The 27,916-nt window shown below is 29.9% G+C and overlaps 1 protein-coding gene across 7 annotated transcripts in view; it reads right to left on the bottom strand.

Annotated features, from left to right (window-relative positions):
* Positions 1–27,916, bottom strand: part of LOC145243496 (uncharacterized) — a 202,738-nt gene that overhangs the window by 105,532 nt on the left and 69,290 nt on the right. For all 7 annotated transcript variants that reach the window (XR_013862891.1, XR_013862890.1, XM_080106450.1 and 4 more), the window contains 7 exons: positions 26,229–26,315; positions 25,427–25,481; positions 16,047–16,090; positions 14,816–14,896; positions 10,379–10,454; positions 9,865–9,961; positions 8,121–8,175 (listed from right to left, as the gene is read on the bottom strand). Coding sequence is in view for 5 of the 7 variants with exons in the window: in XM_080106450.1 (XP_079962576.1) it covers positions 8,121–8,175; positions 9,865–9,961; positions 10,379–10,454; positions 14,816–14,896; positions 16,047–16,090; positions 25,427–25,481; positions 26,229–26,315 (495 nt within the window). In the remaining 2 variants the exon portion in view is untranslated. The remainder of the gene's footprint in view (positions 1–8,120; positions 8,176–9,864; positions 9,962–10,378; positions 10,455–14,815; positions 14,897–16,046; positions 16,091–25,426; positions 25,482–26,228; positions 26,316–27,916) is intronic.

Here is a 27,916-nt window from a genome sequence, read left to right as displayed (position 1 = left end):
CAATTTGCCTCCTCCCTTGAGGCCCACATTCATAATTCTCACGGTATTTTGGGTAAAATAAAATATATATATATATGTTGGTATTCTGTTGTACCAAGTTTTTAAAGCAACAAATGTAATTTCCAGCCATCATCCGTCTCACTGAATTCATGTTAGAAAGTGTCCTTCCAACGGTTAAACTAGGTGGTGAATGTTTGTTTTAAATCAGGGTTAAACTGGAATGGAGTTACTGTATTTGTTATATTATCAAAAGAATTCTAACTTACAATTGTTGCCGCCAAGAGCTGTGTTTTAAATTGTTTTGTTAAAGTCTTGATTAATTTGTTTTGTGCCTGTAGAAATTATTCTTATTGATTTATAAGGATTTTATCACATATATATATCGTATTGTATATATGTTTTTAAGGATTTTATCGAGCAAATTAGGATCCATGACGAAAATAATTCATTTTTTTATGTAAAAAAAAAAAAAAAAAAAAAAAAAATTTTCTCCAAGAAAAGAAAGAAAAAAAAATTGTTAGATATTTTTTTTTCTTTTGACACCATGTCATCATAGGAAAATATTTTTAAATCCTCAATTATCTCGACCTCGTTGCCAATTTGTGTTTGTTTGTTGCTGGTTACGAGAATTAGCAAGAACACTTTCTATCAACATAAAATTTAATAGAAAAAAAATGACAATTTTACAAGATATTGTAAATAATGTGAGTCCACTATCTCGGCTCATTCTAGGGGAGATCATCATATGCTTTTCGAGTTATTTCCCTTTATTTCCACTTATAATAAAGATATTATTGTTCAGACAGCTCTTTGGAATTCCTCCGCCGGTATTTTCCTGGTAATCATTTCGCATTGAACTGACTTTGGCCACCCTGACCTGAACCCGTGTAATTACTTTCTCTGGCAGTACTTAAAGGAAAGAATCTATAACAAAAATATCCAAATACTGGTAGATTTGAAAGACTACATCAGGGAGATCAGATGCATACCAGCTGACATGATAGGATGAGTTATAGACAATTTCAATGTTCGAGTTGCAGCAGTTATCTGTCAAGTAGATGCCTGAATATAACACGTTCACTATTAATGACAGGTAAGGTTTCAATTTCAATCAGATTTAAGGGATACAATCTCCACTCATCCAGTTACTATTTGGTGAAAAAAAAAATGTTAAAAATAAAATCTTCTCTTGGAAAATTGTAATATTAAAAAGAAAATAAGGCGTTTTTTTTTTCTAGACCACCCAGCATTTTCATTTTTGCATCATTTTCAACATAGAGCAATCGAGTTGATGGTATTCAGATTTTTACATCATTTGACTTTTAGACAAGAAATGACTATACATAAAATGTTTATATATAAAACACAAATCACTTTAATAGAAAAATGAATTTGTGACAACATTGCTCTTGATTGATATGCTGTCCTCTATTCCAATGAAACAGAAAAAAAAGCATAAACTGATTGAATAAAATTATATTTTCCATCAAAGGAGAACAGTAAAGAAAAATTTCACAGACAAAGAAAATGAAAAAAGCACACATTAAAATCGGTTTCGCCTTTAGCAATCATATGAAAACCGGTTTTAACCAGTTTTATAAAATTGGTTTCAAGCACCCTGGTTGTGACTGAATTGATTTTTAGTGTTGTGTTACTATGACCCCCCCCCCTCCCCAAAAAATAAAGTATTAGGAAGTGAAAATAAAAAAAGGCGAAAAATTATGACAAAGGTTATAAAAAATTAAATTAGTAGAAAGGCAATTGGGTGGAAGTTGTTCACCAAGATACACAAAAACTGTTCAAAAATAGGATTGTTAATCAAGATGAAGCTATGACTGGGACAAAGTAGCAATACACATGAAAAAATTGAAATAGCTTGAAATATTTCAATATTGGTATGCATAGAAAGAGCTTGATGAGCTAAGAAAGAATCTTTTTAAAATTTTTGAAATCTGATTAAAATTAAGGAAGTTATGGCTATTTTTGTGCCTCACACGTTTGGATATTTTTCCCTCTTTAAGACCATATGCGTTTCGTCACATTTTTTGCACTACTTTTTCAGTAAAAATGTCATATCTTTGTTAAAACACAAGACTAAGAAATGAAATTTACCATATAAGTGTATTTTTGTACAAGGAATCAGAATATGCAACTGAAAATCTCCCAAAGTTTATGGTTTCCAAATAATCTGCAGTAAATGTGCATAAATATGCAGCAATTCCTTAAAAATGCCATGTATCCATAAACAGAAAAGAAGTTGGAGAACTCAAAGTTGAATTGTAATGTGCTTTATGTACAAAAAACTTAAATCTAAACATAAGACCATTTAAAAATGAATATATTGCAATATTTCTTTGGTATTATTGTAGATTAACACCTTCTGTTTAACCCCACTCAACTCCTTCTGACCACCCCTCCAAAATGTGATTCTACCTTTTTAGGAAATTATGTATAAAATGCCATGAAAAACTTTAATGAAAGATAAACAAATTATTTTAGAATTGAATGTAAAATAATTTCCTATTACAGGTCATTCTAGCATTTTAGGGCAGTTAACTTTTTCTTTGTATGGGAAAATATGCATGCTTTTTTTTTTTTTAGGATGATTATGTGTAGTTTTAAGAGGGTTTCTATGCAATGAAAATATAGGGAGGGTTGCCATTCGGTCTTTGAATTAATTGTAGGGCTAAGGAAAATTATGTGCGAACATACTGAAAACTTGACAGAGACAAAGCTAACAAAAACAATATTAGAGGGGGGAGCGGTTAGTTTCACAAAAATTTAATGTAAAATAATTCATCATTTCCTGGCCATTCTAGCATTTTAGGAGAGTTAACCAATTTATTTTTATGTGTATTTTTCTTTAAGGAAGGATCTATTTTTTGTTTGTTTATTTTAGATGCTTGTATGTGGCTTACAGAGGTATTTTGTTGGGGGGGGCTTGCCACTCGAACTTAGTGTTATTGTTAGGGTTAAAGAGTGTTTTAGGAGGAGACTTGCCACACATAATTTGTATTAGAGGTGAAATTAAGAGAGCTTTTTTTCAAAGAGAGCGTTCAAAAATTTGTTGATTTCTATTTTCGAGGTTGAAGGTGTTAATTCCATAGGCCGTTTATACTACGCTGGAGCAGGTTGTAAAAATATCTTTCGCTTAATAAGTAGAAAAAAAAAATAACGAAATAGAAAGCTTCCTAATTGTAGTTTGATGTGTTTTCTAACTGCTTTTAAAATTTCAAGAATATTGATATAGATTTTGAGGGTTTGTATTACTATACACATAGATTCAAAAAAGTTGTCAAAAAAACAAATATATAACAAATAAATGTTATCAAAAGCAAGTTACTTTTCTACCTAACTGGATAATTTTTTAGTGTTTTTATTTAATGTAACATGTTTATTCAGCTTGAAAACAGTGTTTACCAATGTTTTGGAAAATTTAAAATGGCGCCCGACTCTCTTGAAATGGTGAGTTTGGGGAAAAGAGTTAAAAATAAAAAAGTAGACAAAATACTGCTAGAAACTTGTTCAATATATGTTACCGTGACATAGGCTGACATATATTAGGTGAGTTTTTAACAGTATTTTGTATAGTTTTTTTATTTTTAACTCCTTTTCTCAAACTTACCGTGTCAAAGAGAGTCGGGCCGGGCGCCATTTTTAATTTTCCAATACATCGGTAAACACTGTATGTTTTTCGAGCTGAATAAACATGTTACATTGAATAAAAACACAAAAAATATATCCAGTTTGGTAGAAAAGTAACTTATCTTGCCTTTGATAACATTTATTTGTTATATATTTGTTTTTTGACAACTTTTTCGAATCTATGTATGAACGAGATTTTGATACTTATTTTGATTTTGAAAAAAAAAAACATTTGTGGCTGTTCGCAGTAAAACATTGTTTTAATTCGTTGTTCAAAACTAATTTAAAGAATAAAAGTGCATGCAAGCTTCCTAATTGTAGTTTTTGTTTTTTTAACCATGTTTTTAAATTTGACGAGCAATGTAAGAAATTGCAACAGATTCATAATGCCGAATTGGTTGGGATTGTTGTTATTATACATTCTGAAAACCGAATAGTTCTAAACTAATGTTATTCTGATAACAAAATAGCTCTCATTAAACATATAAGAACATTTATATTCATATTTTCATGTTTTTCTTAATTCGTTCTTGAATAAAAATTAAAGAACGCGTGTTGTTTACACTGTGCTGTGCTATGGCTGATTCTACAGGCTGGAGCTGCTGCTGCTTCTTTAAAATACTAACTTCATTTGACCAAATTCAAGAAATAGAAACAATTTTTTTTTCAGGTAGGTCCTTTTAAATTATCAATTACCACGGTCCTACTCAACATAAAATAATACTTTTAATTGATAAAGATAGTAAAAAGATTGATTTACTTACTACTGGGTGTCCGAAGAATTTTTTTTTTCAAAATGTTCAATACTCGTCATATTAAAGTCTTATTTTTAACACGACAAAAAAAGAAATGGTCAAAAATATTTCGGACACTTGACAGTATTAAGATTAACACCTCTTCTAATTGGTTCCCAAATTTCATGACGAAATTCTTCATACAATCACGGTACGGACCTTTAGAAAACAGGGGGGGTCATTACAAAACCTTACCGAAAACGCCATTTTATGACGTTCACATTTTTATCACTTTATTTGCTTAAAACTCTTAAAATATATAATGTACATTCATATTTATTAATTCATTTGAAAGTATATTCATTTCCGAACAAAACAATAGTAATTTGAAGACTTGAAGTGCTTTGGTTAAAAAAATATGGCTATTTTAGTAGAACTACCTTGAAATCTGTGATTATCCAAAGCGTTTTTTCGTCCGTGTGTATTACTAGACAAAGGACCAAACATAGAGGTCGATATATTTATGGACAGTTTTAGAAGTGAGAGCGAGTTTATATCCATTTATGGACAGTCTTGAGTTTAGCAGCTTTGAGGTTCCCTGGGAAGGATTGGAGTCAAAACCAGGAGAGACTAGATGGAGTCAAGAAGAAAATCTCTAGGGCTTGACGTTTGGTTTGGTTACTTTATGGTATATCAACCCTTTACGGATTATTTCATGCCGAATCTAGTTATTTTGGAAACAGTATTCATGTTGCATCCAGTTATTTTGGAAATAGTATTCATGTTGCATCCAGTTATTTTGGAAATAGTATTCATGTTGCATCCAGTTATTTTGGAAATAGTATTCATGTTGGATCCAGTTATTTTGGAAATAGTATTCATGTCGCATCCAGTTATTTTGGAAATAGTATTCATGTCGCATCCAGTTATTTTGGAAATAATATTCATGTCGCATCCAGTTATTTTGGGAATAGTATTCATGTCGCATCCAGTTATTTTGGAAATAGTATTCATGTCGCATCCAGTTATTTTGGAAATAGTATTCATGTTGCATCCAGTTATTTTGGAAATAGTATTCATGTCGCATCCAGTTATTTTGGAAATAGTATTCATGTTGCATCCAGTTATTTTGGAAATAGTATTCATGTTGCATCCAGTTATTTTGGAAATAGTATTCATGTCGCATCCAGTTATTTTGGAAATAGTATTCATGTCGCATCCAGTTATTTTGGAAATAGTATTCATGTCGCATCCAGTTATTTTGGAAATAGTATTCATGTCGCATCCAGTTATTTTGGAAATAGTATTCATGTCGCATCCAGTTATTTTGGAAATAGTATTCATGTTGCATCCAGTTATTTTGGAAATAGTATTCATGTTGCATCCAGTTATTTTGGAAATAGTATTCATGTTGCATCCAGTTATTTTGGAAATAGTATTCATGTTGGATCCAGTTATTTTGGAAATAGTATTCATGTCGCATCCAGTTATTTTGGAAATAGTATTCATGTCGCATCCAGTTATTTTGGAAATAATATTCATGTCGCATCCAGTTATTTTGGGAATAGTATTCATGTCGCATCCAGTTATTTTGGAAATAGTATTCATGTTGCATCCAGTTATTTTGGAAATAGTATTCATGTTGCATCCAGTTATTTTGGAAATAGTATTCATGTTGCATCCAGTTATTTTGGAAATAGTATTCATGTTGCATCTAGTTATTTTGGAAATAGTATTCATGTTGCATCCAGTTATTTTGGAAATAGTATTCATGTTGCATCCAGTTATTTTGGAAATAGTATTCATGTTGCATCCAGTTATTTTGGAAATAGTATTCATGTTGCATCCAGTTATTTTGGAAATAGTATTCATGTTGCATCCAGTTATTTTGGAAATAGTATTCATGTTGCATCCAGTTATTTTGGAAATAGTATTCATGTCGCATCCAGTTATTTTGGAAATAGTATTCATGTCGCATCCAGTTATTTTGGAAATAGTATTCATGTCGCATCCAGTTATTTTGGAAATAGTATTCATGTTGCATCCAGTTATTTTGGAAATAGTATTCATGTTGCATCCAGTTATTTTGGAAATAGTATTCATGTTGCATCCAGTTATTTTGGAAATAGTATTCATGTTGCATCCAGTTATTTTGGAAATAGTATTCATGTCGCATCCAGTTATTTTGGAAATAGTATTCATGTTGCATCCAGTTATTTTGGAAATAGTATTCATGTTGCATCCAGTTATTTTGGAAATAGTATTCATGTTGCATCCAGTTATTTTGGAAATAGTATTCATGTTGCATCCAGTTATTTTGGAAATAGTATTCATGTTGCATCCAGTTATTTTGGAAATAGTATTCATGTTGCATCCAGTTATTTTGGAAATAGTATTCATGTTGCATCCAGTTATTTTGGAAATAGTATTCATGTTGCATCCAGTTATTTTGGAAATAGTATTCATGTTGCATCCAGTTATTTTGGAAATAGTATTCATGTTGCATCCAGTTATTTTGGAAATAGTATTCATGTCGCATTCAGTTATTTTGGAAATAGTATTCATGTTGAATCCAGTTATTTTGGAAATAGTATTCATGTCGCATCCAGTTATTTTGGAAATAGTATTCATGTCGCATCCAGTTATTTTGGAAATAGTATTCATGTTGAATCCAGTTATTTTGGAAATAGTATTCATGTCGCATTCAGTTATTTTGGAAATAGTATTCATGTTGCATCCAGTTATTTTGGAAATAGTATTCATGTTGCATCCAGTTATTTTGGAAATAGTATTCATGTTGCATCCAGTTATTTTGGAAATAGTATTCATGTTGCATCCAGTTATTTTGGAAATAGTATTCATGTTGCATCCAGTTATTTTGGAAATAGTATTCATGTCGCATCCAGTTATTTTGGAAATAGTATTCATGTCGCATCCATTTATTTTGGAAATAGTATTCATGTTGCATCCAGTTATTTTGGAAATAGTATTCATGTTGCATCCAGTTATTTTGGAAATAGTATTCATGTCGCATCCAGTTATTTTGGAAATAGTATTCATGTCGCATCCAGTTATTTTGGAAATAGTATTCATGTTGCATCCAGTTATTTTGGAAATAGTATTCATGTCGCATCCAGTTATTTTGGAAATAGTATTCATGTTGCATCCAGTTATTTTGGAAATAGTATTCATGTTGCATTGAGTTATTTTGTAGAAGTTTTTTATTCTTCAAGCCCTTGTATCTTCAATCGCTAGTTTGTAGTGTTTGGTTTGGTTGCCTTTATAGTGGATTTTATCGTTTTTGTTCCCTGTCCTGCAGAACATGAATGAGTTTTGCAATGGGAGAGAGAAAAGGGTTACAGTATTAATGTTTGGTACATTTTAAGTTAGGAAAGCAGAGAAGATAGGAAGAGAAAGGAGAAATGAGAAGAAGGAAAAGGGGGACAAGGTGGGTCGTCATTTTTGACTTTGGTTTTACAGAACATAATTAAGTTTTGCAAAAGGAAACAGCAAACAGCTTGATCTGGTAGCACCAGCTAGGGCTTGATGTGACCAGGCAGCTAGCGATAGACAACACTGGAGGCTTCCATTTTCTTAAACTAGGTGATGATATCACACACACACACACACAGCTTAATTGATTTACATCAAGTACTCGTTTTATGTTGTTTTATTGTAGTGTGACCACGAAGGTGATCAGGTCAGTGTCAGAACATTATCTAGAAATATGCATTTTGTTACCTCCTGCCGTAAATGGGAGCTGGATCATATTTCAGATTTGGCCGTTTATTCGAACCTGTCAAAATAGAAGTACATTGGATTTATTTTATTTACCATGTTGATTAAAAATATAGGTTCTAGTCCAGAATTCCTCCTATATTATAAGATAAAAATAAAGAAAAATCTATATGATATATGTACCTGTGATGAAACGAAAATATATTCCAAAAATTATGTAAATTGATTATAAAGTTTTGTTTTTATAAAGAAAATCATTTTTAAGCATTTAATTCAAATTCATAGACATTACAACAAGAATCTTGCAGGTCTGAATTATTGTTGAATTATCTGCTTTGTTTCTTGAGATTTTAAAAATGGTGATGCAAAACAGTTTTCTTTTCATATTCATAAAATTTTATTTAAATAATTAAAAATAAAACTACTTAATTTACATAATTTTTGGGATATGATATTTTCATTCCATCAATGGTACATACATCAAACAGACTTTTCTTTATTTTTGTTTTTTAATATCGGGGGAATTCTGGGCAAGAACCAAAAAAATATAGCTTTAAATTTACTTCAAATGCAAAAAATATATGAAATTTTTGTTTTATAAAATGAAGAAAATATTTAAAAAAAAAATGAATTAAAATTTTTGCATTCTAATATATTGCAGCTGTTTATGGGCCTAACTGATATCTGCTCTTTTTAGACTCCAGATGGAATTCAAGGGAAATTTCAATTGTCTTAATTTTGTATAAAATTAAAATCCTCATTGAAACTTATTTGAATGTTATAATTATTAACATTTCTGCAACACACAAGCATATATTGATATATACATATATATTATAGAGAAGATCACGAAATAAGTGTTTGTGACAAATTTATTTTCTATTCGAGCAAAATTTGCTTTTGTAGATTTTGCAGCAAATTTTGTTGCATATATTTTTCCTATATGAATTGTATGATTGTACAGACAAATGCATTGAGTCAGTAATTAAAATCAGAAGCTATGAACAAATTATGGTGCAATACTAAAAAGAAAAAGAAAATAGCTTCTGTATGCATGTTTGAACGAAAGTCAAACATATACTTGATGAAGGGAATTTTCCTGGAATATTATACAATCCGGACTTCCATTTGACATGCAAGTAATAACAGAATGTAAATATCAAATATAAGAAAGAAAAAATACATATATTGTATTAACAAAAGGTAAATCTGCATAGCTTATTCTACCATTTATATGTATTCATTTGCTTCAGTTTGTGTCTACCTATTATACCATCTGTATTGTATTGCCTTCTATAAATTTCCTTTATAAAAAGAAACATTTTGGTCAATCTATACTATAAATTGTCTATACTACAAATGAAAACAAAGCCCTATACAAAGATTAAACATAACCTTTTTCTCGGTTAATATCTTACAACTAAGTAGTATCATTTTTTTATAATAGTTTTTTTTTTTTTTTTTTTGTTTACAATAAATAAAAGACTCGAGTCGTCACAAGACACCCATAAACAAGACTATTCCATCACTTGATTCAAGTCCTGGTTCATTATTTTCATCACATTACCTACGCATGATGAAAGTTATCCGAGAGAATATAAGGACCGAAACATGAACATAACAATTCATATGAACAGTTTTTAAAAAGTGAACAAAAATGAATGCCTTTATGTTATTTAGATATTTTCTTTTTTAAATTTTAAAGAAAAAAAATAAATAAATAAAAAAATAAAAAAAAAAGATTTACCAGTAACAGATTTTGCTGATGATGGCCGAGGAGAAGCTGATACTGGACGACAGGCCAAACCATGAAGGACTGTATGACTAAATTCATCAGAAAATTCCTGCAAGAAAGCAAAATATGCAAAGAATTTGCTTTATGTGGAAATGAAATAGGCAAGAATATAATCAGAAAGGCAGGGAAATGATATGGGAATGATATGATAGATGAATAATGTGCGTCTTAAAGACAGGCCTAGTTCTGATGACCTCATAAGAAAATTAAATCTGGACAGTATAGGGAGATGTGTGCAGAACAAGAGTTAGCATTTTTGTTTAGGGGAAGGTAGAGAAAAACATGAGGGGGAGTGTAGTGATAAGGATGGACTTGGGAGCATGAGGAATAAATAAAGATTTATCCAGAGATAGTTTAGTTGAAAAGACAATACCTAGAAACCATCAAATATTTGCCAATATATAAAACAGACATTAAATCGAAGATGATGATAAAGATGATGATGAAAAGGTTAAAAGAAACTTACATTTTCAGTCAAAAATTTCTTAATTCTTGGCCAAAGGAAGGGTTGTTTCAATATTTGATTAATTGTAGGCCGTTCCCTATGAAATATGAAGAATAAAATATTATCAATTCATTTTTTCTATTTTATTTCATATCAACTCTTTTTGGTTATTTAATAATGCAAAAAGCAAAACATTTTTTGGTCAGATTCTTTTTTTTTTTTAAACTAAAAAAAAAAATCATTAATTATATTGTTTCGCTTCAGAATTTTTATCCCCCTCAGCATTGATTAAATTTCTATGACATTTTACTCATTCATGAAAAGAAAAAAAAATTCTATATATTCAGTTTCGGCCGTTCTATTCTATGGCTGTCTTCATGTGTCTTTTGGTGTTTCGGAGGTCATTTTGGGTGTCACTACTTATAAAATCTCCATTTTTACTGTAGGGTGTTCGTAATGGGAGAAAGACGAGATATGTTAGATGAAAAGAAAAACAAAAAAAAAAAAACAAAGAATACAAAGGCATACATTCACACAAGAGATATTTTATGTGTTTAGGAATAGAGGATTACAGCAATAGAAGGAATAGAATGTTTATGAATATTAGGAGTTCTTGTAGAGCAAGAGAGAGTCCTTAGTTGAGATATAAAAGAGTTTCGATGTCAACAGTTTTAGTGCCATGCGTCGCATGGGTTTAAAATATTATATTAAGACTTCTCTGCTCAATTATATCTTAATTAAAAATTATTAAAGAGAGTGTTCATTGCTTTTTATATTATTAGAAAGAATTGTAAAGAATGTTTAAATGTTGTGTGCATGTGTGTGTTCATTAAGTTGTGATGCACTTCAATCATCTTTTCAGTGCCAGCAGGCCTCCGATGGAGCACTGTTGCATGCATGCTGTCAGTTCTGGATTCAAGGATGGAAGAGAGAGAAAAAGAGAGAAAAATGTTTGGGTTCAACCTTTTTATTTACTTCATCATGTGCTCAACTTATCTGAGACATGGCCTATGATTGGGTAAGCAGGGAGGTAAGCTGCGTGCCTGTGCCAATCAGCTTTGAGCTTGTAAATGAAAGATATTTAACCATTAAACTCGCAAAACATCCTCATTGGAGTCGTCACATTGTTATTACATATGATAATCACTGTTATTAGTTTAATAAGAACAAAAATGATCAATGGACAAAGTATGAAACTTAACAGATTTATTAAATAAATTTACAGATTGAATTAAATTTTAAAATATGTTGGGGGATAATGCTAGTGTTTTCGGAAGACCTTTTTTCTTTACCTTTGTGTCCTGGGTAACCTCACTCTAAAGATGAACTCTTTTTTGGGCGCAAGGGAAATAACTCTTTTTTGCATATTATTTTAGTATGAGGGCCTAATACTTGTAGTCAGTAATAAACTAATTACCGGTTGTTCAAGATAAATCTGATATTCTTTCTTTCCAAAATCTTTTCTTTTTTTTTTTTTTTTACAGGGGGGGGGGGTCATCACTTATCAAGGCCCGAAGGCCACTCAGGGATAAGGGTTATTGCGTGTACAGTAATCAATGAGATAGTATTGTAGTAATCATTAGTATTGGAGGTTTTGATAAAGTGTCTTACTTAAGGGGACGGTTTGTCAGGAGTTTGTTTATGTTGGACTTGAAGATGTCCAAGTTGTAGTCAGGTGGGAAACAGGCAAGCGCCAGAGAGTTCCACTGGCGTGCAGTTCTAAGAAAGAAGTTTTGCTCATGGAATCTACGTTTTGATTTAGGCACAGATAAAGAGTGGGGAAAATTATTGACAGTAGTTTCAGCCAGACGGGTGTTTCTTGTGAAAAATTGGCGAGGGGGGACGAGGGATTGGAGTTCAGACGAGCACCTGCCATGGAAATAGCGATAAAACAAAGATAGGCTCGCAACGTTTCTTCTGTGGGAGAGAGGTTGCAGGGAAGAGAAAAGGGCATCCCCCACTAAACCACGAAGTCTATTTTGATCTTTGTCAAGGTAGGATAGGCTGTTTTTAGCAGCTCCTGCTCAGATGTGGCAGCAGTACTCCATCCTTGGACGTACTTGGCTTTTATACAGATAGAGAATTGCATCAGTAGTGAGATATCTTCTGGAGCGGTAGAAGGGTCCCACCATTTTCCCAGCGTCCCTGGCAACAGATTTGATGTACATGCTCCATTTCAGATCAGGAGTAAAGGTCAAACCCAGAAGCTTGTCAAAACATGGAGCCTCTCCAAGGTGAGAGCCATCCATTTCAATTTATGCCAGATGGGCATCAGAGCATTGTTGATGTAAAGCTAAAAGCTTGGTTTTGGATGCATTAAAAGTGACCAGCCACCTCTTCCCCCATTGTACCACGTGCTCAAGATCAGTGGAGATAGAATTAGAGAGAACTTTGTCATTTACGGTCTTTGATGTGTTGCCATAGATGGTCGTGTCATCAGCATAGATGTCAATGAATGATTTAAGTATGAGTTTTGGGAGATCATTGATGTAGATCAGGAAGAGAGTTGGGCCCAGGATGGACCCCTGGGGGACTCCAGCATTAATACTGTGAGCCTCTGATTTCTGCCCATCAACCACTATTCTTATGAACCTATCGGAGAGAAATGATTCAATGATTGAGAAAACATTTCCAGTAATACCGTAGCTGGAAATCTTGTGAAGTAGGCCCTTATGCCATACCTTATCGAAGGCCTTCGATATGTCAAGAGCAATTGCCCTGGAAAGGAAACCTTTGTCAAGAGATTCACTAATCCTATGTGATATAACCATTAGCACATCTGCTGTAGATCTTGCAGAGCGGAAACCATATTGCATGTCACTAAGAAGGTTGTTTCTGTTGAGGTGGTTGACTACTTCTTTATTTAATATGGATTCCAACAACTTACTCTTTTGAAGACCTTAAATGTGGTAAAGTGTAACAGATAGTTGTTTCTGTGAAATATTGGTGGGTTTGAGAGCTGGAGACCATGGATAACTGGAAGGTATCAGAATATTAAAAGAATGTAGCCCCACTGTTATTTAGGGAGAAAAGAATTTTTTTTTAGATATTCTAGTTATAACAAGACTACTGGCATGGGTTACATGTTTTGACGACTTCATGGGGATTGGATCTGTTTCCTATCAAAATCTATTCATTTACTTTAAGCATTAGCTTAAAGTGAAGATCAAATGTGATGGGAAAGGATTATATCGCATGAAGTTCAATAGGAGGTAAGTGAATCACACTAGCTTATGTATTCGTCAAGGAGTCAAGTATGTGTTCCTTCCCTAAGAATGGCATAAGCAATCCTGGGTTCTAAGCCGTTCCTTAGAATTTATATAAAGACTCTCAGATAGTGGAATAGAGTCCTGGTGTAGTTTTATTTTTTGGTTCTGGAAAGCCACTAAAGATGGCCACTTCCCATATTTATTTTGTTCTTGGTCACCTCCAAATGTTGTTTCTTTCCATGATCCTATTTTTAATGTCCCCACTTAGCTTTCATTCCCATTTAGAGATTGCCCTTCTTGTTTTCGGTTAATCAGTGAATAACAGTGAATAGTCTGACACTTAGCAAAGGGTTGGGAGGGCCTTTCTAACACGTCCCATTAGCATTTTGTTTGATTCTTTGCTTGTCATTCATTATGGATGTTTGTAGATCTTCCCATTCTCCATCATTACTTATGTATACATACTTATTTGTACATAAAATTTCTTCAAAACAATTGGAGATCTTTAAAGAACTTTTAAAGCCATGGAGTGAACAAGATATTTTATGAAAGAATATAGCGAAGAGTAAGCCAAAGTTTTTGTTGTAAAAGAAAAATGACACCTCCCCCTTCCCATCCCCCCAAAAATCAAACAGGGCATAATGCCTAAGTTGAATGGAGATTTTCTAATTTTTTATTTGACTAAATAAATTGATCTAAATCAAATCACACTGAATCTAAATCACACCGAATTAAAAAAAAAAAAGAAAACAAACAAATAATAAAACTAAAATCTATAGATCATCGTCCGTGAGTGTATTTTTACGCTTGAGAAAAATATCTGTACATTTAACATTTTTTTTTATGGTAATCAGGAATAAATAACAACTCTATTGTTAAACATTTAGAAGTTTATATAGAATCAGAATCGGTAATTGTATTGGAATCAGGAAGATTATTGGAATCGTCCCAACACTACTTATTATAAGATTACAAAGAGTTAAGTCGGAAATTTCCAGAACATTCCATGTAACATCGTGATGACTTCTTTGAACCCCACAAATTATTTATCAAAAACTGGTTGGTGCTACTTTAAAGCTTTCATTTTCAGAAATGAATGTCTTTGCAAAATCTAACGGAGAGAAGGGTGCCATTTTTCCAGTGATCTACATTACATGTACTTTGTAAATTGAATGTCTGTTTAATGGCAATTCTCTCATTTCTGATTGAAAATAAAATTATAAATTAAGATGCATGAGTGACTGCTTACCTTGGAGAGCGTTTTAGAAGAGCTGAGACGAGATCTCGGAGATTAGAAGAATATTTGGATGGAACAGGCGGATAACTTCCTCTGAAATAGAAAATCAAAATAAAGGCAATGAGAAAAAGAGAAAAAAAAAGATAATTTGACATGATTGGTTATCAAATGGTTCAAATGGTTCTCTCTACTGTACCTAAATCGGCTTGGTGTAACTAGAAATGAACACCCGTTGACTGTTTAAGGCTGGTAATGAATTCTCTCAAAAGACCCTTCCCTTTCCGTTTCACAAATGAAGGTGCTTAAATTATGATAAAACTCAGAGGAACAGGAGCATACATGGATTCCCATTCATTTGCAGGCAGCTCTTGTATGATAAACATTAATATATATTATTTGCCTTGCTTCAAAGGACACAGGCAGATACAAAGTTGATTACTAAATCCAGCCATTTTAATGTAAAATTCTTACTCCTAAGGGTCAGTTTTAAGGCTTTTATACACCTTATCAAAATCTTTTTCCGAAGCCATGATATTTTAATATAGGGTTTTATGATGCTTTATTGCTTCACACCATCTTGTGTTTGCTGTACTCCTACTCCAAAATGAAATACCAGTTATAGTCAGTTAATGTACTCCCTAACTACTGGCACCCTGCTACCAGAAGCAGTGATAAGCCAAATCAGTTCCTTCACTTTTATTGTTCTTCAATATTTCTAGTGTGAAGTGATTTATTGGAAGAAAATATAAGAAAAGGACATTATCAAAAAGTATACAATAAAAATTAACAAAATTATACAGATAAAAATAACACAATTGGTCTTTATGAAATAGTTCATTACTTAAAAATATTTTAAAAGTGTTTCCAATAAGTCTTAAAAAAAAAAAAAAAAAAAAAAGCGCAAAAAGTGTTTCCAATAATTCTTTAAAAAAATAATAAAACTTATTTCAGTTATTCTTAATTAAAATAAGACCAAAAAAATTTTTCAATGATTATTAAATAATAATAAAAAAAGATCGTCCAAAAATGTAAAACCCCCCCCCCCCCCCAAAAAAAAAAACGCATACATGCACAGGGGAGATATAGGCGCGCAAGAAAAAAACCAAATTGATTTTTCACCGCTTCCAGTGGCGCTACTTTGGAAGTAAGGAAGCATGTTAGTTCATTGTAACTGAAATACCTTGCAAGTCCTCCTGAATAGTGAAATGGGATCAAGAAAGCAACAGATGAAATAGTTACATACCTTATAATTTTTAGAACCAAATTGTTCATGTTTCCAGCTTCAAACTAAATTAAAAAAAAAAAATAAAAGATGAAAAATAAAAAATAAAATTGTATTTTTATGTGAACATCTTAATGTGTCTACAAATCACAAACACAAAAAAAAAAAATCCTATTTGACAATATTTTTGTAGCTGAGTTATGTTTTCCATGTTTTTTTTTTGTGTCCAACTGGACACATTCGCATGTGGACATATTGTTACATGAACATAAGCGTTGGTTAAAAATAACAGAAACTTTCTCAGATTGAGGACTCCTCTATTTAGTTTCTTTTATGATCAGCTTTGCTTTTACTGATAAGAAAGCAAGACATTAATAAAGAGTGACATCCACAAAAGAATTACATTATATCTTTACACATTGGCATATCTTTCATTCATACACACAAACACACATATCTAAATAAATAAATGTAAAAGTTTTTGCGTTTATCCTAACTATATTAAAATCAAAACAAGTTATACTCATTTAATTCTGTGATAGAACATAAGATTTTGAAATACTGTATACAGGACAGAATGATAAAATTGTCGCCTTAGAAAAGATAACATGATTCCAGTTCCGTTTGATAAAAAACATTTTGCTTTTTTTTGTTGTAGGCCATCTACTAGTTGGTCAGTTGTGTACAGTTGTGTATAAATCCCAAGAGCGATAGGAGCCTCCTATCATGTCTGAAAATTACACAATGTTCAACGAGTGAGATCAGAGATGCGCCACTGTACAACTCATGCTCTCTACCAATCCAAGTTATGACAACAGGACCATTGCCAGCACCCTCAAAATGCATCGCTGGATTGCCAGGAATAAAATGGATGTGCCCAGGGTGATGAAAACAAAGTTTCTGGCCACAGTTATGATCTTTGGTTTGGTTTCAAGTATGGCCACATCATGCCACCTTACATCTTCGAAATCGGCTTGAAAGTCGACATCAAAGTGTACCTGGATGTGCTGAAGAGTGTTGCGATCCCCTGATGCAGTCAGGTAGCCGCTGGCAGATCCTGGGTGTGGCAGCAGGAATTGGTGCCAACCCACAAGTCCAGGCTTGGTTTCAGTAGGAGTGCTATAACTTTGTATCTTTTTCTCTCACTGCCCCCCTCCTCCCCATACCTGAACCTGCTGGACACCTTGTTTGGTCATACATCAAGAACATCACCAACATGACCTCCCACAAAACCAAAGTCAGCCTGATTGCCGCCATCCGATGAGTATTTGCCAAGCTCCCACCATCACTTGTGAAAAAGGCATGCTCCTCTTTCTGGACCCCGTATCGAGGCAGTGATTGAGACTGAAGGCGGATATATTAAATAGATGTCAGCTCTACAACATAATCAAGTTACCTGAATTGATTTTGTCAATAAAAGTTTTAAAATAAAGCTGTTGTGTTGTTTTCTTTAGGGCGATAATTTTATTGTTCTACGATGTACATAGTAATCTGAAAACACTCACAAACAGCTTTAGGTATTCCTCATTGTCATATTTATTTTTTAAACAGTTTTTAATATTCTGTAATATACATATATAATTTGCATTGTCATAGTTTCTTATATATATATATATATATATATATATATATATATATATATATATATATATTAAATTTGTTCATAGTAAAATGTCTGATGTTGCTCAGATGCTGAGAAAAGATACTACACTTTTATCTTAGCCAAAAAGCCAAGGAACCATAAAAAATTTTTATGACTAAGCAATTTTAAATGAATGAGAAAAAAAACAAACAAAAATAAAATAAAAACTGATTTAATCTATTATTTTATTATCTTTATTGGGGGTGGGTAGTGTATAGCTTCTGTTGTCACGAAACTGTTCTCCTAGGAATTACCTTCCCTTTTTTTAAGGGTAATTCTCTCAACTATTCCATCCTCCTTTGGTGGAGATGGTAATGTAGTATATTTTATGAAACCATTTTTTAAAATTTTTCTATTTTAGAAAGTGTAGTATTTTAGAAAGTGTAGTATTTTAGAAAGTGTAGTATTTTAGAAAGTGTAGTATTTTAGAAAGTGTAATGTTTAAGAAAGTGTAATGTTTTAGAAAGTGTAGTATTTTAGAAAGTGTAAGATTTTAGAAAGTGTAAGATTTTAGAAAGTGTAAGATTTTAGAAAGTGTAAGATTTTAGAAAGTGTAAGATTTTAGAAAGTGTAAGATTTTAGAAAGTGTAGTATTTTAGAAAGTGTAATATCTTAGAAAGTAATATTTTAAAAAGTGTAATATTTTAGGCAGTGTAATATTTTAGGCAGTGTAATATTTTAGGCAGTGTAATATTTTAGGCAGTGTAATATTTTAGGCAGTGTAATATTTTAGGCAGTGTAATATTTTAGGCAGTGTAATATTTTAGGCAGTGTAATATTTTAGGCAGTGTAATATTTTAGGCAGTGTAATATTTTAGGCAGTGTAATATTTTAGGCAGTGTAATATTTTAGGCAGTGTAATATTTTAGGCAGTGTAATATTTTAGGCAGTGTAATATTTTAGACAGTGTAATATTTTAGACAGTGTAATATTTTAGACAGTGTAATATTTCAGACAGTGTAATATTTTAAAAAGTATAATCTATATATATAAAAGCGAAATGTATGTGTGTATGTATGTACACTTTTCCTCAATGTCCACGAAAGGCTTCTTTCAGAGAAGCGCTTGCTCGCTTCACAACTTCTTAAAATTTTTTATATCATCTATAAATTGTAATATCTCAGAGCTACCCACGGAGCTCGCCTGTCTATTTAATTTTATTGACTTTCAAACGTTAATTATTCCACATTTCCCGCATCGGCACACGTTACATTCGGCTTTCGTAATAAAAAAAAGCGTAACTCGACTAATAACAGGCCCAGAGCCGGTGAACGTTTGTCGACTTCGTCATATCAGACGAGGGAGCGGGTTTTTGAAAACAAACAAACCGATTTATTGACCTCATTAAAAACTGTCCCGCACAAAATTCTGACAACTGAATACCTATCGGCGTCACGTTAATCAAAAACGAGCATCTGTTTTTTTTTGTTTTTTTCACACTTTACTATTTTCCAACTGCGCGTCGTAAAAACTTCGATTTTTTTTTTCACAGACACCTGTTTTTTTTCGTACACACCTACAAACAGTCGAGCAACGCCGGGTACCCCTCGCTAGTATTTTAAAAGGTGTAATATTTTAAAAAGTGTAATATTTTAGAAAGTGTAATATTTTAGGAAGTGTAATATTTTAAAAAGTGTAATATTTTAAAAAGTGTAATATTTTAAAAAGTGTAATATTTTAGAAATTATAATATTTTAAAAAGTGTTGTATTTTAGAAAGTGTAATATTTTAGAAAGTGTAATATTTTAAAAAGTGTAGTATTTTAAAAAGTGTAGTATTTTAAAAAGTGTAGTATTTTAAAAAGTGTAGTATTTTAAAAAGTGTACTATTTTAGAAAGTGTAATATTTTAGAAAGTGTAATATTTTAGAAAGTGTAATATTTTAAAAAGTGTAATATTTTAAAAAGTTTAATATTTTAAAAAGTGTAATATTTTAGAAATTATAATATTTTAAAAAGTGTTGTATTTTAGAAAGTGTAATATTTTTAAAAGTGTAATATTTTAGAAAGTGTAACATTTTAGAAAGTGTAACATTTTAGAAAGTGTAATATTTTTGAAAGTGTAATATTTTAAAAAGTGTAATATTTTAGAAAGTGTAATATTTTAGAAAGTGTAATATTTTAGAAAGTGTAATATTTTAGAAAGTATAATATTTTAGGAAGTGTAATATTTTAGAAATTACAATATTTTAGAAAATGTAATATTTTAAAAAGTGTAATATTTTAGAAAGTGTAATATTTTAGAAAGTGTAATATTTTAGAAAGTGTAATATTTTAGAAAGTGTAATATTTTAGAAAGTGTAATATTTTAGGAAGTGTAATATTTTAAAAAGTGTAGTATTTTAAAAAGTGTAGTATTTTAAAAAGTGTAATATTTTAGAAATTATAATATTTTAAAAAGTGTTGTATTTTAGAAAGTGTAATATTTTAGAAAGTGTAATATTTTAAAAAGTGTAATATTTTAAAAAGTGTAATATTTTAGAAATTATAATATTTTAAAAAGTGTTGTATTTTAGAAAGTGTAATATTTTAGAAAGTATAATATTTTAGGAAGTGTAATATTTTAGGAAGTGTAATATTTTAGGAAGTGTAATATTTTAAAAAGTGTAATATTTTAAAAAGTGTAATATTTTAAAAAGTGTAATATTTTAAAAAGTGTAATATTTTAAAAAGTGTAGTATTTTAAAAAGTGTAATATTTTAGAAAGTGTAATATTTTAGAAAGTGTAATATTTTAGAAATTATAATATTTTAAAAAGTGTTGTATTTTAGAAAGTGTAATATTTTAGAAAGTGTAATATTTTAGAAATTATAATATTTTAAAAAGTGTTGTATTTTAGAAAGTGTAATATTTTAGAAAGTATAATATTTTAGGAAGTGTAATATTTTAGGAGGTGTAATATTTTAAAAAGTGTAATATTTTAAAAAGTGTAATATTTTAAAAAGTGTAATATTTTAAAAAGTGTAATATTTTAAAAAGTGTAATATTTTAAAAAGTGTAGTATTTTAAAAAGTGTAGTATTTTAAAAAGTGTAGTATTTTAAAAAGTGTAATATTTTAGACAGTGTAATATTTTAGAAATTATAATATTTTAAAAAGTGTTTTATTTTAGAAAGTGTAATATTTTAGAAAGTGTAATATTTTAGAAAGTGTAATATTTTAGAAAGTGTAATATTTTAGAAAGTGTAATATTTTAGAAAGTGTAATATTTTAGAAAGTGTAATATTTTAGAAAGTGTAGTATTTTAGAAAGTGTAGTATTTTAGAAAGTGTAGTATTTTAGAAAGTGTAGTATTTTAGAAAGTATAATATTTTAGAAAGTATAATATTTTAGGAAGTGTAATATTTTAGACAGTGTAATATTTAAGAAAGTGTAATATTTTAGAAATTATAATATTTAAAAAGTGTTGTATTTTAGAAAGTGTAATATTTTAGAAAGTGTAATATTTTAAAAAGTGTAATATTTTAGAAATTATATTTTAAAAAGTGTAATATTTTAAAAAGTGTAATATTTTAAAAAGTGTAATATTTTAAAAAGTGTAATATTTTAAAAAGTGTAATATTTTAAAAAGTGTAGTATTTTAAAAAGTGTAGTATTTTAAAAAGTGTAGTATTTTAAAAAGTGTAATATTTTAGACAGTGTAATATTTTAGAAATTATAATATTTTAAAAAGTGTTTTATTTTAGAAAGTGTAATATTTTAGAAAGTGTAATATTTTAGAAAGTGTAATATTTTAGAAAGTGTAATATTTTAGAAAGTGTAATATTTTAGAAAGTGTAATATTTTAGAAAGTGTAATATTTTAGAAAGTGTAATATTTTAGAAAGTGTAGTATTTTAGAAAGTGTAGTATTTTAGAAAGTGTAGTATTTTAGAAAGTGTAGTATTTTAGAAAGTATAATATTTTAGAAAGTATAATATTTTAGGAAGTGTAATATTTTAGACAGTGTAATATTTAAGAAAGTGTAATATTTTAGAAATTATAATATTTAAAAAGTGTTGTATTTTAGAAAGTGTAATATTTTAGAAAGTGTAATATTTTAAAAAGTGTAATATTTTAGAAATTATATTTTAAAAAGTGTAATATTTTAAAAAGTGTAATATTTTAAAAAGTGTAATATTTTAGAAATTATAATATTTTAAAAAGTGTTGTATTTTAGAAAGTGTAACATTTTAGAAAGTGTAATATTTTAAAAAGTGTAATATTTTAAAAAGTGTAATATTTTAAAAAGTGTAATATTTTAGAAAGTGTAATATTTTAGAAAGTGTAATATTTTAGACAGTGTAATATTTTAAAAAGTGTAATATTTTAAAAAGTGTAGTATTTTAAAAAGTGTAGTATTTTAAAAAGTGTAGTATTTTAAAAAGTGCAGTATTTTAAAAAGTGTAGTATTTTAAAAAGTGTACTATTTTAGAAAGTGTAATATTTTTAAAAGTGTAATATTTTAAAAGTGTAATATTTTAAAAAGTGTAATATTTTAAAAAGTGTAATATTTTAAAAAGTGTAATATTTTAGAAATTATAATATTTTAAAAAGTGTTGTATTTTAGACAGTGTAATATTTTAAAATGTGTAATATTTTAGAAAGTGTAGTATTTTAGAAAGTGTAGTATTTTAGAAAGTATATTTTAGAAAGTGTAGTATTTTAAAAAGTGCAATATTTTAAAAAGTGTAATATTTTAAAAAGTGTCGTATTTTAGACAGTGTAATATTTTAAAAAGTGTAATATTTTAGAAAGTGTCGTATATGCTTGCTTTTTATCATACCATTATCCAAGGCATTAATACCTCCTTTAAGAGGTTGGAGTTGAATCCTCCCAGACTTTACCTCCTCTTTTTAGGAAATAGTGTAGTATATTTTGATTTGTCATGATACATTCCTCCAAGACATCATCTCCTCTTTGGGGGTGGAGGCCAATATAGTATATGTTTGTTCCTCGTAATACCATTCTACTAGGATTATCTTCTAGTTTTTGGATAGTGTTGTAGGTATGTCATCTGGTATTAATTCCTCCTTTTTGGTGTGGAGAAGGGGGCGGTAGTGTTTGTTAATTATGATATTGTTGCCTCAGTCATTACTTCTGTTTCTGAAAGCTAGTGTTGCATGTTTATTCACCACGATTCCATACTCCCAGCTTAAAAAAAAAAATGTGATGGTGGGACATAATACACATCTCAGAACAGGAAAAATTAATTTCACAAACAAAGCATATCTACATCACTTATGTTTTCTTATAAATATTAAAAAAAAAAGTCAAGATATAATGATACTAAACCTGGTTTCTAGAATCCTTATTCCAATTTTTATCAAAATCCATTTGATTCTAAAAAATGTCTAAAGTTTAAGGCTTAAATTTTAGAGGCCTTTAAAAGAAATCTTGCTTAACTGGCGTCTACAGATACAATTCAATGGAAATCTGAAATATCTGAATTTTCAAATGGAAGATTATGCCCATATTATGTCCTCTGAAAATCTCTTGAAAATAATCCAAAGCCCACATTACCTAGACTGAAGCCTAGCAGCTGCGTTCCAAGACTCATAATGATTGGTTAATTAGTTTAGGAGTGAATCCTGTACATAAAAATATATAAACACTAGCAGAGAGACCCCGCATTGTCTGGGATTAGATGACGATCAACAAATGTTCAACCCTCCCATATTTTTTTTGTCATAGAAATCGGTGAAATCACCATTCTTAAATCAAATCGATTGATTGCCTGGTCTAGTTAGGGACCCTACCTACAGTGTACCAGGAGAAAGTTTCATGTGCCTCCCCACAGTGACTTAGTCCACAATACATTGTACCTTGCACTGTAAACAATCTGTTTATTTTATAAAATTATTAGTAAATAATGGCTTGAATTAAAGTTTAAACTTCAAAAGTCAAGTATCATGATTCAATTGTGCTCTAAAAAGAAACATTCATTTTGAACACACCACTATCTTATCTAAGAACCAACTGTTGATTTTATAAAATTATGTTTACATAAATACTTGAATTAAAGTTAAACATACAACAATTAAGTATCATGGTTCAATTGTGCTCTAAAAAGAAACATTTCAAACGTTCTGTCTTATAAAAGAATCTACAGTTGATTTTATAGACTGGGCCTTTCTGCTTGTATGGTGATGAAACTTCTTAAATGCATTTGTGATATTAGGTTGTGTAAAAGTGTTCATTTTGGTCCAAATTGGATTTTCTTCTTTAATTGAATTTTTTCAATTATCGATTTTCAATATTTATCAGATGCATTCCAATACAAAACCTACATCAGAACACTCCCAAGCACATTAAGAATCTTTGTGTGAAATTAAAAAAAAAAAAAATTAGCCCAGCCATTTTAGAGTCCATAGGGAACAAACTTACACATAAAATTCCTTTTATATAATAGTTGATATATATATATATATATACACACACACACACACACAATACACATATTAGTGATGGGGCGATTCCAATATTTTTTCTCCTGATTCTGATAAAATTACAGATTTCGTACTAAATTCCCAATTCTTATACAATTACTGATTCCGATTCTTAATAAATCTCTAAATATTTAACTATAGAATTGTTATTTTTCCTTGATTACCGTAAAAACACATGAAAATATGCAGATATTTTCTCAAATGTAAAAATACACTTGTAAGGGATGATCTATAGATTTAAACTTTACTATTAGTTTAAAATCAATAAATATTTATATTTTTATCTTTACTACCAGCAGTCGAAGAATTTGTTTTAAACAAAATCAGATAAAAAATGACAAAGGAATCGTTTTTGGTATCAGAAAATAGACACACATTCTTCCGATTTGGATACCGATTCCGATACCCTTAAAAGTTCCAAATTTTCCGATTCCAATTAATTGTCTCAACACAAATACATGTGCATGCATTCTCTTAATTCTTTCATTAAGGACATACTAGCTGTCTTCTGTCTCCTCAAGCCATATAGTGATTTAGAAAAAGTGTCAAAAAAAAAAAAAAAAAAAAAGGTGTTTTATTTTCAACAGACACAAATCGACAGTTCATACAAGTTTTAAAAAAATTTATATTTTTGATTGAGATTGTCGGACTGACTTCCTCATCTTGGTTGTTATAGTTACAACGGCCGTTTTGCCCTCCGACCTTCATCAAAACACCTGATGAAGGCCGGAGGGCAAAACGGCCGAAATGTTGTGACTATAACAACCAAGATGAGGAAGTCAGTCCGACAATCTCAATCAATGAAAACACCTCATCTCAAAAATACAGACAAATTTATATTTATGTTTTGGATTGTGAAAATCCTACTACTTGTCATGAAAATCTAATATATAAAAGGCTATATGTCTGTGTTTATCATATTTTCAAACTATCTCCTACGAAACTAAAAGTTGCAGAATGTCACTAGGGGCCTCAAGTGATTGGATTTTTTCGGACTGTTTTTTTTGTGAGACTTTAGCTGGTTAAAATAGTTTTTAAGGGATAAAAAATTGGTCAAAATTTAAAAAAAATCGTTATACATTTGTTAATTTATCTTAGTTCATTTTTAATTTTTAATCAGTTCTTAAGCATGTCATGTTGGCACAGTCATAACATCACCAGGTTTGAATGCTACAGCTTTGGTTTTGATTCTAGCTTTTTCTTTTTATTTTTGAAATCACAACTTTATAATAATATATACAAAATCTAGACAGATTAAAATATATTTAAGCATATTTTATGCCCCCCCCCCAATGATAAAGAAAAGAGAGAAAGTAAAAAAATTTGAATACTCACTGGATGTCTTAAGTTGGTCAATTCATACAACACACAACCTATTGACCAGATGTCACTAGAACAAATAAATAAAACAGGTTAAAATAATCTGCATTTATTTAGAAAAGAAACAGAAATAGTAATTACTCTAAAATATCTCAAAAATCATACATTTCGGAATTTTTGAGATAAGGATTGATAATTTGTATTATTTGATCTACTATTCTCATCTTGGTTGTTATTAACAACAAAAATGAAGATAGTATGTTGAATAATACAAATACAAATAAATAATCTTTATTAAATAATTTTTAAGCAATTAATGAGAATTCGTAGGCATTAAAACAAAAAAATCTTGCAAGTTTGAACTACTGTTGAGTTATCTTCCTGTTTCTTGAAATTATTTTCAAGATGGCAATTCGAGACAGTATAAGAATTTTTTTTTTATTTACTATCAGTTGTTATTCAAAAAAATAAAAATTTATTCATGAAACTTATCTTACAATGTTATTTTCTTCATTTGAATTTAAATTTTTTTACAAATTTCATAAAAATTGTCCTATGATTACTCAAGAATATTATTTTTCAATTAATTTTTCATTGAATTGGTTTTGTACTGACAGAACAAAATATAGTTTAAAAAAAAAAAAAAAAAAAAAAAAAATGACAAGCATTTGCACACACAAGAAACAATTGTTAAACTTTTGTTTGGCATTTTCCAGTGTTTTCCATAAACTGCTCAGACAATTCTGACAATAGTCTTGTCCTTATTTTAATATAGATTTTTATTGACAAATAAATGAAGATAAATAAAAAGTCAAACCTTTTATTGTTATAAGGCTGTTGTTCACAAATCTCTGGAGACAGATAAAATGGTGTCCCAATACAGGTCTTTGCCATATCACATGTACTGAAAGGACAATGACATCACTTCAGTCAAATGCTAACAAACAGGGTACAGAAACAGACAACTCCATTTTGTATACAATTAAGAAATGTCCATAATACGAAACAAATTTCATATAGTTAAAGATAAATTTCTATAAGAAAAAATAATTTAGGATCAACTATACAACATCAATTCCAAATTGTTTAAAAGCTCAGTATTTTGTATATATTAAATAGAGCTTAATAATCTATGTTGAACGATAATCTATATATCTATAAAAGTGAGAATGTGTGCGTGGGTGAGGACAACTCTTAACCTATGTATTCAATAAATTTTTGATCAACACACTTGATATTTGGTATATAAGGTATTCAGATACGTGAAAAACTTTTTTTTAAATCGGTTTTAACCCTAAAAACGGGCTGCTAAAGGGTCAAAATTGAAAAATTGGTACTCGGGTGTCATAGGATTTTTATCTGTTTATCAACTGTTTCATGCATGCATGAATTGTTCACATGACAGCTATTCAGTTAAGAATAAGTACGTTTGAAAACACTTTTTAAAATCGTGGCAAGCTGGCCTAATGGTTATTGTACTTTACTCACTGTCTTAAGGTTTTGATTTCAATCTCAGCTCAAGTATTTTTTTTACTTACAAGAAGCAAACTGTTTAGAAAAATACATAGTACTCACATGTATATGTCTCAGTTTCTTTCCGTTTTTTTTTTTTTTTACTTCCATTTTTTTTAAAGGAATTTAATGTTACATTTTATACCGGGCAATGCCAGGTACATCTGCTAGTATTATATATATAATTGTAATCTAAAAAGAAAGCTGATGGAACTTCTCTCCATAAACACCATCATTCACACCAACAAATCTCAGTTTCAATGTTTTTTCTCTGCTGTCAAACACCCCAACTGTATGTCTTCCTCAATTTGTCTCTCTTAAAGCACCTACTACCTTCAATCTCATCTACAAATTAATGTCACATATAAAACGAATCCAGCTAAAAACAAATTTTTTTTACTTCTTTTTTTTCCCCTGATTCCTGCAATCTGACATGCCAAATATTCACTGCCACTTCTGCGAGTAGTTTCTTCTATTACAATAATATCATTTAAATCCAATTTCGTAATGAATTTTACATATATTTCCAAAAAAATTTAATGGTGTTCATAAATAATTCAATAATTACTTAAGATACATTAAGTCTCCCTTCATCTGAAGTGAATGGTCAGCGTTCAGTATGTTTTTTGGATATCAATAAAAACATTCAATGGCACAAATGTTACTATTATAATAATGTACTGTTGTGTTTGAATACTATGTCAATGCAGTTTTGGAGAAAAATACTGCTGAGTACGAGACAAGTTAAAAGAATTAAAATCTTGGAAGTTTCTCAACCGGTTTGTGACTTGTGATGTTTGTTTGTTTGTTTGTTTGTTTTGTTTTACGGCATATCAACCACTTTGGGGTCATTTAATGCCGAAAGGTTCGTTATGTTGTGTTAAATATTGGTTTGTTCTTCTTAAGGTTTTTTTTTTGGGGGGGGGGGGTCTTTCCTTATATTTTTGAGTATATTTTAGTTTCTTTCAGAAAATTGATAATTTTTTGGGGATC

This window comes from Euprymna scolopes, chromosome 22 (genome assembly GCF_053919585.1).
Source record: "Euprymna scolopes isolate OS-2025 chromosome 22, ASM5391958v1, whole genome shotgun sequence".
Classification (NCBI taxonomy): domain Eukaryota; kingdom Metazoa; phylum Mollusca; class Cephalopoda; order Sepiida; family Sepiolidae; genus Euprymna; species Euprymna scolopes.
The sequence above is the reverse complement of the archived record's forward strand: the minus strand, read 5'-3'. Positions and strand labels throughout refer to the sequence as shown.